The sequence below is a fragment of the Mesoplodon mirus genome, assembly GCF_964341445.2.
Source record: "Mesoplodon mirus genome assembly, chromosome: 3".
NCBI classification, from domain to species: domain Eukaryota; kingdom Metazoa; phylum Chordata; class Mammalia; order Artiodactyla; family Ziphiidae; genus Mesoplodon; species Mesoplodon mirus.
In genome coordinates, this window is record NC_138978.1 from 149,320,758 (window position 1) to 149,332,701 (window position 11,944).

The 11,944-nt window shown below is 45.6% G+C and overlaps 1 protein-coding gene across 1 annotated transcript; it reads right to left on the reverse strand.

Annotated features, from left to right (window-relative positions):
- Window positions 1–1,154: 1,154 nt before the first annotated feature.
- Window positions 1,155–8,437, reverse strand: IL19 (interleukin 19). Its single transcript, XM_082615092.1, has 6 exons — window positions 8,355–8,437; window positions 8,082–8,228; window positions 7,864–7,929; window positions 5,027–5,179; window positions 4,028–4,102; window positions 1,155–1,643 (listed from the first exon to the last, which is right to left on the reverse strand). The coding sequence occupies exons 1-6, from the start codon at window positions 8,376–8,378 to the stop codon at window positions 1,533–1,535; spliced, it is 576 nt and encodes a 191-aa protein (XP_082471218.1). The 5' UTR covers window positions 8,379–8,437; the 3' UTR covers window positions 1,155–1,532.
- Between the last annotated feature and the right edge of the window lie 3,507 nt (window positions 8,438–11,944).

Sequence of the window (11,944 nt, forward strand, 5' to 3'; positions counted from 1 at the left end):
GTTATCGTCATTAACCATCTGAGGACTGTCCACCTGGAAATGAGTGCCCATTTTGGCCAGAACCCCTCTACCAAGAATCCCCCCTGCCTTGGGCTGCACTCATTCAGCATTGTCACCATGACAACCGTCCCTTTGTCAGAAACACCCTCTCTCCAACCCCACATACATACCCATGCGGGAGGGACTTAGGGTCAGAAAAGACATCTAGGTTGGGAGCAGCTAGAAAGGAATGAGAGAGAGAAAGAGGTGTAAGCAGATTTTGGCAGGAAAAAGCTCTTTGCAGGAAAGAGCTGTCTTCTTTGTCTTGTCACCAACCTTAACCCAGGCACCCCAATGCTCTACTCATCTCCCTAGCCCACCTTTCAAATCTTTTGATCACCCAGTACTTTGCCTAACTTGTTGATCCTTTCCGTAGATCAAAGAAATAGAAATGAAGAATAGGTAATCAACAGATGACCAGATCTCTTCCCCAGCTTCCCCTTCAGTAATCTTGTAAACAAACTTTGTGAACAAAATAGCATCTAAAGAAAAATCAGGAGAAGTCGACGAGCCTGCACACAGTGGGGGATGGCGGTGACTCTGACGCCCTAACCCAGTGATACACTGAGATTACTTCCCTGTTTCCCTTTAAAAGCTTTCACGTCCGCGCAGAACCTTTGGAGGTGGTTTCTGGGGGATGCTGAGTCCATCTCTCCAGATTGCCAGCATTCTGACTGAAGGCACATTTCCTTTCTATCAACATTTGTGAGTATTGATTTTGTAGAGCAGTGGGACCCAATTTCAATAACAGAGAGACAGAGAGAGAACACAGAAACACAGAGAAAGAGAGATCAGAAATGGAGTGGTAGCAAGAAGGAGTCATAATCAGAAGCCCTGTGTTCATCCTCTTGAGCATTATGTGGAGGACAGGGTGCTGGATGGAGTCCAGTTTGAAACCCTTGGCACTAACTCACTTTGGGACACTGAGTAAATTTTTATCCCTCTCTAGGTCTCAGTTTCCCCATCTGTTTCTGTTCTTTAAGGCCCTTTTAATTCTAATAGTCACCATTCGTGGTTCCTTCTCCCTGAATCAGAAGACACTTCCACTAATTGGTAAAGAACAGAGTTTATTCAAAAAATCAGTCAGTACAATATGCACTACAGGATACCACTTAGATCACATCACAGACACGATATAGACAAGTTCACAATAAATTAGGGGGAAGGTCACCCTCTTCCTCCAGGATGGCCCGCAGGACCTTTCGACAGACATATTTCATATAAATATGACAGTAGGCTGCTTGGATAATTTCAGGTGGAATCAGACAGCCTGGGCCCAGCCAGTGAGACTTGTAGCTACAGGGCAAGATGTGCTCAAACCTAGATTTTTCCCCTACAATACCTCAGCCCCAGAGAAGAGAATTCCAAATGGGCGGGAAGCTTTCCTCAAAAAGACCCAATTTGCATAAAAATGAAGCCTTACCCATCTCCCTCCCCTTCAAAGTTGGCTGTCTCCCACTGGAAACCTCTCAGGGGCTGTTCATCCCCCAAACTTAGGTTTCTTGTCTTGAGGCAGCAGAAGTTCCTTGGTGATTCTTGTCAATCCAGGCTAGCAAGACGTCAAGCTCTCCCAGAGACTTAATGGCAGCAGACTGGACCTCCAACTGCAACCACGGAAATCATAAGAACCTGCCTTTCTAGACCGTGTCATAGTTTTCAAATCACTTTCCCCACGTTCTGGTCCCCATGAGGTTTGCTTTTTATTCAACCATTATATCTGCAGGGCATACAGACCTCAAATTATTTTCTTAATAGGTGACCTAAATTGCTTTCTACAAACAAGCAGTTAAATCATGTCAGCAACTTATAAACAAAATGAAAAGGTCTTCATTCTTTGCCCTCTGTTTCTCTTTTTCCTATATTTCCCTATATTCTTATATTTTATAGAAAATATATATATAGAAAATATAGAAAATATATTCCTATATTTTCCAAGTTGAAAAAAACAACTTGCTTTTCTGGCAGTTCTGCTTACTTTCCTGTTCACATCAGTTTGCTTTAGTGCTTCTGCTCTCCCAGAAAGCTGCAGTCCCAGAGGTGCCCAGCAGTGGGTGGGGGTGGGGGGGAGAAGGTGGTGCCTCCACCGGACAAATTAAAGCACTGAAGCCCCTAAGGATGTGTCCTACCCAATGTGACACAGCCGGTTGGTAGAAGAGCTGAACTGGAACCCAAGTCTCCTGACTTATTCCAGCTCTTCCTCAGCAGAATAGGAGATGGTAAGATCCAAAAGCATGTCCTGTGGAGCCAGATGGCATGGGATCGAGCCCTACCTCCATCACTTAGTTGCAGTATAAAACTTAGTTAAGTTACTTAACCTGTTTGTGCCTTGCTTTCCTAACTTATCAAATGCAGATAATGGCTCATAGCATTGTTGTGAGGAATAAGTGTGTTAATACATTTAGTGTGCTTAGAACAATACCTGGCTCATAGGAAGAACAATATGAGTTTCAGCCATTGTTATATTATCCTATGGAGCCTCTCCACAAAGAAGCAGAGGTCTGACCCCCCAGCTCCTTGTTATTCAAAGCATTGTCATAATTTGGGAGTGTGGTTGAAACACAGACCTACCAGCCAGAACCTGCATTTTAACAGAATCTCTAAATGATGCACGTAGGAAACACTGCTTCTAACTCCACCTCTACATGAGGTGTGCGTTCAACATCTGCACCTACGTGAGAAGCACTATTCTTCATCACCACACAGGATGCTGATGTCAGTTACTGGCCACAGTGACACCCAGCAGGTAGCATGTTTCATGTATAACAGCTTACAGTTCTCTGGAGATCTTTGCTCCCTCTGTTATCACCCCCATCTTAAACAGTATGTGCTTTCCCTCAAAACTTAACATAGGTCTGATATGTGAGGGCATAAGAAAATGCTGGAAGGATGATAGGGAAGGGGAGCCCAGGAAACTAGCAGATGAGGTAAGACCAACACACTCTTTGCAGACACAGAATTGGGCAGACCCGCAATAAATACTGTTGAGTAATCATTAATCATTAGAGAAATGCAAATCAAAACTACAATGAGATATCATCTCACACCAGTCAGAATGGCCATCATCAAAAAATCTAGAAACAATAAATGCTGGAGAGGGTGTGGAGAAAAGGGAACCCTCTTGCATTTTTGGTGGGAATGTAAATTGATACAGCCACTATGGAGAACAGTATGGAGGTTCCTTAAAAAACTAAAAATAGAGCTACCATACGACCCAGCAATCCCACTACTAGGCATATACCCTGAGAAAACCATAATTCAAAAAGAGACATATACCAAAATGTTCATTGCAGCTCTATTTACAATAGCCAGTACGTGGAAGCAACCTAAGTGTCCGTCGACAGATGAAAGGGTAAAGAAGATGTGACACATATATACAATGGAATATTACTCAGCCATAAAAAGAAATGAAATTGAGTTATTTGTAGTGAGGTAGATGGACCTAGAATCTGTCATACAGAGTGAAGTAAGTCAGAAAGAGAAAAATCAATCCCGTATGCTAACACATATATACGGAATCTAAGAAAAAAAAATGGTCATGAAGAACCTAGGGGCAAGATGGGAATAAAGACACAGACCTACTAGAGAATGGACTTGGGGAGGGGGAAGGGTAAGCTGTGACAAAGTGAGAGACTGGCATGGACATATATACACTACCAAATGTAAAATAGATAGCTAGTGGGAAGTAGCTAGCATGGCACAGGGAGATCAGCTCGGTGCTTTGTGACCACCTAGAGGGGTGGGATAGGGAGGGTGGGAGGGAGGGAGATGCAAGAGGGAAGAGATATGGGAACATATGTACATGTATAGCTGATTCTCTTTGTTATAAAGCAGAAACTAACACACCATTGTAAAGCAATTATACTCCAATAAAGATGTTAAGATAAATAAATACTGTTGAGTAAATGAATGAATTTGAATGGAGAGGAGGCTGCCCAATCAGGCTCTGACATTCCATTTCCATCTTCCCCATCCTCTTCCCTTCCCTTACCTGATCGTAGTTGTCATGGATGATTCTGGTTGCATTGGTGGCCTCCTGCCTGCAGTGACACAACCTCTGCTCCTGCTGTGATCAAGCAGAGACAGCACCCATCAGAGCACCTTTCCACCCCAGCTCACTCTCACCGCCACCTCCCGCGTGAGGAGTGATAGTTCTCCTTCCTCCCAAGGTGAGAGTCAGGTGAGTAAACCCAGGTTGGGGCAGAAGCGGGCAGTAGGGTCTGCGTGTAGAGTCACCCTGCACTTACCCAGGGCTGGAAAGGCCTGGAGAGTAGGTTCCAAGTCTGTGTGTCACACCACCCAGTACAGCGTTAGGTAGGCACTCAATGAATATGTTGGGCCAGTTAATTAAATAATTGGTTAAATGAATCTTAATGTACGTGGGATAGGGCTCATGACCTCTTCTAACAATTTTAGAACCCAAGGCACGGAGAGGTGAAATAACTTGCCACAAAGTTACAAAGGAAATCTTTGGCAGAGATGGGGCCAGAGCCCAGGTTTTCTCCTGGTCTAAGTTTTTCTTGGTTTGTTTGGGTTTGGTTTTATTTCTGAGGCTTGTTTTAATAGATCACAATGAACGAATAGGTGATCCTTAGGAGAGGCTATACCAGGGAACCACCCAGAGGTTAATAGGTATGGAAACTGTTTCTGGCCCCAAAGGGCCAGAAACAAAGAAACTAGGGGTATGCCTGTGATAAGCCCGGAATCCTCAGTATGCCTCTCTCACAGGCCAGCCCCAGCATCACTTAAAGGATGCTTTGACATAAGTTGGTCACCACAGGAAGATTATCCATGAGGAAACTGGGTCTAATGAGGAGGAAGCCCTGGACAAGGAGGGACCACTGGAAGAGGCTCCCAACAGCGCTCCCCATGGGCGACAGGGCAGGGAATTTCCATTGAGTCCAGGATCCATTTCAGAACACTGACTGGGGCCAGCATGTCCTGGGCTCTCCCTGGGACAGACAGAAAGCAGATGCTGCTGGTGACTCACACATTGCTGTAGAGTCTTCTGCATGTAGAGGAAAGAGTTGGCAATGCTGCTGATTTTTCTCAAGATTTGGGGGCTCAGCTCCTGATGGTCCTTGAACACCCTGTCCACGTAAAATGCCAGGAGGTTCTTGGTCACGCAGCACACATCTAAGGGCTACAGACACAAATTAGGGAAAGCCCCAGAGGCCCTCTTCTCTTACTATCTTAGAGACCAAAGCAGCCTGCTTGGGTAGGGGCAAGAAGGAGTGAGATAACTAGAAGTCATTTTTTTTAATTCATATTGGTCTCAGAGGGTCCTCTTAACCACACCAAAGCTACCTTATGACAAAGGCACCAAGGAGAGATTGTGGCTCTTACCCTCTTTTTACATGGCCAGGAGATATATTCACACGGATGAAGCCCAGTCAGAGTCTAGAATTCTCTCTACAGCATCTCCAACATGTCATCTCTAACTTCGGCTTAACCACTTCCATCAGACACCTCCCTTTTGAAAGGACCAATGTCTGAGCAGCTTTCTTGAAAAGTACTTCCTTACATTGTGCTGAAGTCTGCCTCTCTGGAACATCTCCTAGCCACCAACATGTGTTTATTCGATGGCTATTGCATGTCAGGCCTGTGCTGGGCACATATTCCTTCCTGTGTAATGACACTGTGTTTATCCTGGCCACCCTGCTCAGCTCTCCTTCAGTCTGTCCTTTTTTTTTTTTTTTTTTTTTTTTTTTGCGGTACGCGGGCCTCTCACTGTTGTGGCCTCTCCCACTGTGGAGCGCAGGCTCCGGACGCGCAGGCTCAGCGGCCATGGCTCACGGGCCCAGCCGCTCCGCGGCATGTGCGATCCTCCCTGACTGGGGCATGAACCCACGTCCCCTGCATCGGCAGGCGGACTCTCAACCACTGCGCCACCAGGGAAGCCCCCAGTCTGTCCTTTTTAAACTTCAGGGATCACTTAGATGGAGCTGAGATGTGCAAGAATGGAAACTGACAGCTGCAGAAACGCACACATCGGGGCAGGTCCTCCTCAGGCAGAGTGCAGCTCTCCCTAAGGGAAAGCTCCCGACTTCCCCAGGCACAGTTTAAAGCAGATAGCCAGGCAGAGTTTCCTTCTAGCAGTTTGCACTCAGCCCTGAGAGCCAGAGCAGGAGATTTATGGCTCAGTCTGAGAAGGGAAGTGGCTACAGCCAGTGGTGCATTTATCTTCATTAGCATTAAAGCAGCAAAGCCTCCTTGGCCCGACAGGCAGATTTTCTGACTTGGAAACTCACCTTGCAACACAAAAACCCTCCTTTTCCTCTGCTCCTGCTAATTCCCTTAAACCAACAGGGCAAAAAGTTGCAACCTTTGTTTTATCAAGGGTGGGGGGAGGGGAGAAATATGGCAAAGACCTGCATCCTCATTGACCCCTTTCCTTATGCCACATCAGCTATTTCTAGACCTTGAGAGAACAAAGAATCTGGAGACAGAGGCATGAGACTTGGGAGGTCTATTCCTGGCTCAACCACTAACTAGTCATTCTTTCTCCCAAGACGTTAATTTGGTCACTTGAAAATGATGGTTTTGGAACAAATGGCCTTTTGGGTCCCTTCCAGCTATCATATCCTCTGAGTCTCTTATACCATTGGCTGGAATAGTATTTAGGAAGTGGCTCCATGTGTTTACCATAAATAAATCAGGCCTAATACTGCCTAGAAGAATTATCTCGTGCAGAGACGCCCAAGGAAAAAGTAAATCTTTGTGGATGTACCTTACACTCTGTCACATAAAAGCCTGAAAGAACTGGATCTTTCTAGAATGCTTACAAGGATTAGAGGAGCTCACTTTCAAAGGCACTTCTCAGTGGCCCCTTCTGTAAAGTGAATTATCACCTCGTAAGCCAACAGTTTTGTAACACACTCTCACCACCTCTCTCTGGACAAGTAGACTAATCCCCTCCCTGCTTTCGTGCCTCAAGCTGGCAGTTGTAAAGAACATCACCAGACTGTCTAAAAGGCTTTGTGGTCATACAGTCTTTGGCTCAAAAACCTGCAGGGACTCCCTATGGCCGCACAGTGCAGCCAAAAAAGAAAAAAAAAGAAGGCCGGGGCTCAGCCATTCAGTTTCTATTTTGGCCTGGCTTTCAAGGTTCTTGGTAAAATGACTCCAACGTATTTGTCCACTTCATTCTTTTTTTTTTTTAATTAGTTTCTGCTTTATAACAAAGTGAATCAGTCATACATATACATCTGTTCCCACATCCCCTTCCCTCTTGTCCACTTCATTCTCTTCCACTTGCCTTCATGTCCCTCACACCACGAGCCTGGTTGTCTCTTATTTTTTTCGGCTGTGCCGCGCGGCTTGCAGTATCTTAGTTCCCTGACCAGGGATTGAGCCTGCACGCTCAACAGTGAAAGCACAGGGTCCTAAACACTGGAATGCCAGGGAATTCCCCCTGGTTGCATCTATGTCCCCTGACATGTATCCATTGATTTTACATACCCATTCTCCCCAAACCCTTCCATCTCTTTTAGCCACTAACCCCAAGCCTACTCAGCTTTTAAGTCACTGCTCATTTTCTCAGCTTCCCCATGAAACCTTCCAGAGTCACCCTAAGCCCTAGACATCCTGTCCCATTTGAGCGTGTGGCACCCCAATCACTCCCTGGGTGAACACCCTCCCACGGGGTTCAAGGTGACTGAGACACGAGTGCGCCCCCACACATCAGTTGACATGTGAGAAGCCGGAGCATCAGAGTTCACTGGAGGTTAGGAAAGAGAAGAGCACAGGGTGAGGATTGCTCCCTCAGCCCTGTGCCACTTCACCGTAAAAATGACAATAGAGGAACGAGCAGACATAGGCCAATACCTTAATGCTGTGCAGGGTCTCCGATGTGGACAGGATGGTGACATTTTGGAAGGTGTCCTTAGCTTGCTGTGGAGGAAAACATAAGAACAGACACAAGCAGTGAGTACTCCACATTCTCCGGAGACACAAAGGTAAAGAGAAAGAACTGGCTCTCCACGTTAAGATGTAAAGTGAAGCACCCCCCTCCGCCTACACCTTCACCTCAAACCCGTACTCACAATGGCGTTTTTGATCCCTTGGAAACTCTCCTCCATACGGCGCATGTCCATGGAAATCAGACATCTCCTGAGACCTCGGGCATGCGCTGAGCACAGAAAGAGCATCACACCCAGGAGGCAGAGAGAAACACACTGTGCCTGCATGTCCTACAGGAAGGCATGAAGTCAGCTTTCCAGCCAAGAGTGAAGAGCAAGGAAAGAGACCCCAACTGAGTTCCCCTTTGGACCTCGCGGGGCAGGCCAGATGGCAGCCGAAAAAACAGGACTCAGTACCTCAGCCTGTGGACCTTGGGGCATGTGTCTCCTTCTCTGGATTTTTTTTTAATCAATTGAATGAGCCCTTCCCTGTCCCCCCTGCCCCCGCTCCACCCCTAGAGAGGCTGATCCAGTGCTCTCCCAACTCCCAGGGAGTAAATTCGTGTGTAAATCACTCTCATGACTCAACGCGGCTCACTTTTCAACAGGGGTGAGAAGCATTGTTTTTAATAAATTAAATAGGAAAAACAGGGTTGGTAATATGCCCTAGGAGTTAGGCAACAGATCTGAAAAATTATAAAAGCACATTTTGTTTCTTTTGTTTGTCTTTTTTTAACATCTTTATTGGAATATAATTGCTTTACAATGGTGTGTTAATTTCTGCTTTATAACAAAGTGAATCAGTTATACATATACATATGTTCCCATATCTCTTCCCTCTTGTGTCTCCCTCCCTCCCAGCCTCCCTATCCCACCCCTCTAGGTGGTCACAAAGCACCGAGCTGATCTCCCTGTGCTGTGCGGCTGCTTCCCACTAGCTATCTATTTTACGTTTGGTAGTGTATATGTGTCCATGCCACTCTCTCACTTTGTCCCAGCTTCCCCTTCCCCTTCCCCGTGTCAAGTCCATTCTCTAGTAGGTCTGCGTCTTTATTCCCATCCTGCCCCTAGGTTCTTCATGACATATATATATATATATATATATATATATATATATATATTCCATATATATGTGTTAGCATACCGTATTTGTTTTTCTCTTTCTGACTTACTTCACTCTGTATGACAGACTCTAGGTCCATCTACCTCACTACAAATAACTCAATTTCATTTCTTTTTATGGCTGAGTAATATTCTATTGTATATATGTGCCGCATCTTCTTTATCCATTCATCTGTCGATGGACACTTAGGTTGCTTCCATGTCCTGGCTATTGTAAATAGAGCTGCAAGCACATTTGGTTTTTATGTTTGCCCCCAAAATAGGCGACACCCTTTTGTTATAAACCCCTACTGTGTATCTGCTTAAAATCATTCCTTTGAAGTCAGCTGTGAAGATGTCACCTTCTGGAGAAGATGGGAAAGGGAGATGCGGGGCATCTAATAACTAATTAGCCACAGTGAAGAGAGAGACCCACAGATGGCAAGGTGGCGGCTTCCCCTCCATCACACACTTGAGCCAGCAGGCACCAGGGGCAGGTTTGCAGCTCGCTAGCCTCCAGCCAGGGCCAGGCCTTAGATGTCTGCTGCCCCTTCTAGTTCTCGCGCCCCGCCTGCCTTTCTCTCTGCCTCTTTTCATTGGACCACTTTCAATAGTGTCGTGCAACACACCTTGAGAAAAGTGCCCAAAGCATAACTGTACAGCCTGTTGAGTTCTCCTTCTCTGACTTTCTCCAGCACTAGCACGTTTCACAAACAGAGCTGAGCGTTAAAGGTAAGTCAGAGGGCAACCCATGGGAATAGACCAGCCTCTGCCCCGCCTCCTCCACGTGCTGACTGAGCACTCATTCCCAGCCACGTGTGTGCTACATAAGCGTCGTGGGTGCAGCAGTGGGAGAGAGGGAGGCAGCAAGCATAGGAAGCCAGCTGAAGGGGCTGTGGACGCCCCCACTCCTAACTATAGTTACAGCTGCTCTAGGCACACACGTGTGAGAGCATGAGCCACACCTGTCCCCGCTCCCCTCCTCCCACCCCAATCATCCTTGGGAACCCCAGGCTCTTCTCCAGAAAGCTGAGAAACAGCAAACGCTGCTTAGAAAACCATTTTTCCTTCTCTCTCCTTAACTCAGCATCATTCCCAGTAAGGGACAGGTGTAGGTTGAGACCTCACTGTAGAGCAGGCATGGCATTATGTTAAAGAACTTGATTTCTCTTTTTCCAACCTCTTTCTGACAAAACAGGAAAATAGACCCCATTGACAAGGGAGCCTATAGAGTCCCCCAGAGCTCTATCCCCTCGAAAGGCAAATAAGGTGCTGCTGGAGAGCCAAGTGACTAAAAGCGGGTACAGCTTTTCTTCTGACAACTCTCAGAAACAGTGGGGCATTGCCGGTTCATCCCCTGCTGGGAGCCTCAGAGGAGAAAGATGTGGAGGAAAACGATGTCCCCCTTAGTTTGGTGAGGCGATTCCAGACATCTCAGCTGATTCAGGTAACAGTAGTAGCTAACGTTTATCATACATGCCACGTGCCTGGAGCTCCATGCCAAGTATTTTCCACAATTATCTTATTTAATGCTCACAGCCATCCTGTGAGGCAGGTTCTGTTTCTATCCCCATTTTACCAAAGAGGGAACTGACACTTAGCAAGGTGGAGAAACCTGCCCAAGGTACATGGCCAACAAGTGGCAGAGCCAGGATGTGAAGGCAGGTGGCCTGTTCTCCTTACCACTGCACCACCCCACCTACAGGTCTGTTCCTCCTGGAATCTCAGCTGGAGATCCAGCAGATTTCCTTACAGCAGACAAAAAGGAACACATTTCTGATCGGATCCCACTGAACCAGTGGTGTTCCTTATGTTTAAAAAGATATTTAATACTGCAAAGGATTAAAAATACACATATTCTAAAGTGCCTAGCACAGGTCCTAGAACAAAAAGTTTATATAAATGCTAGATTCCTTTCCCTTGAACCCTCCAACACTGTTGATGGGAATGTAAATTGGTGCAGCAGCTATGGAAAACAGTATGGAGGTTCCTCAAAAAACTAAAAATAGAGTTGCCATATGATCCAGCAATCCCACTCTTGGGCATATATCCAGACAAAACTATAATTCAAAAAGATACATGCACCCCTATGTTCATAGCAGCACTATTCACAGTAGCCAAGACATGGAAACAACCTAAGTGTCCATCAACAGATGAATGGATAAAGAAGATGTGGCACATATATACAGTGGAATATTACTCAGCCATAAAAAAGAATGAAATTATGCCATTTGCAGTAACATGCTTTCACCTAGAGATTATCATACTTAGTGAAGTAAGTCAGAAAGAGAATGACAAATACCATACGACATCACTTACATGTGGAATCTAAAATATGACACAATTGAACATATCCACGCAAGAGAAACAGACTCACAGACATAGAGAACTGACTTGTGGTTGCCAAGGGGGAAGGGGAGAGAGGAGGGAAGGACTGGGAGTTTGGGATTAGCAAATGCAAACTTATATAGAGGATGGATAAACAACAAGTCCCTACTCTATAGCACAGGGAACCATATTCAATATACTGTGATAAATCATAATGGAAAAGCATGTGAAGAAGAATATGTATATGTATAACTGAATTACCTTGCTGTACAGCAGAAATGAACACAACATTGTACATCAACTATACTTCAACAAAATTAAAAAAATAAAATAAAAAATAAAATCATCATATTTCTAAAAAAAATAGATTCCTTCCCCTTCCCTTTCTTCCTTCCTCCTTTCCCACTCTCCCTGTTTCTTACTGAGAATGAGGTACTGGAAAGTTCAGCTTCTATACAGAATAACCGTCCCCATTCTACAAAGTGCCCAGAACTTAGGATATCATAGGCCATCCACAGTGACAGCAGGTCACCTCTCTGCAGCCGTAAAGGACGAGGGCTGGGATGGTTGATGAACAA

Bases quoted from the DNA above. Each gene is read 5' to 3' on its own strand.
- IL19 (XM_082615092.1), bottom strand. From the start codon at position 8,378: ATGCCCCAAGGTCCACAGGCTGAG. The intron at 5,180-7,863 runs GTATTGGCCTAT...TTGTGTCTGTAG, and splicing joins AGACCCTGCACAGCATTAAG to CCCTTAGATGTGTGCTGCGT. The intron at 4,103-5,026 runs GTGAGTCACCAG...GCTTGATCACAG, and splicing joins AGAAGACTCTACAGCAATGT to CAGGAGCAGAGGTTGTGTCA.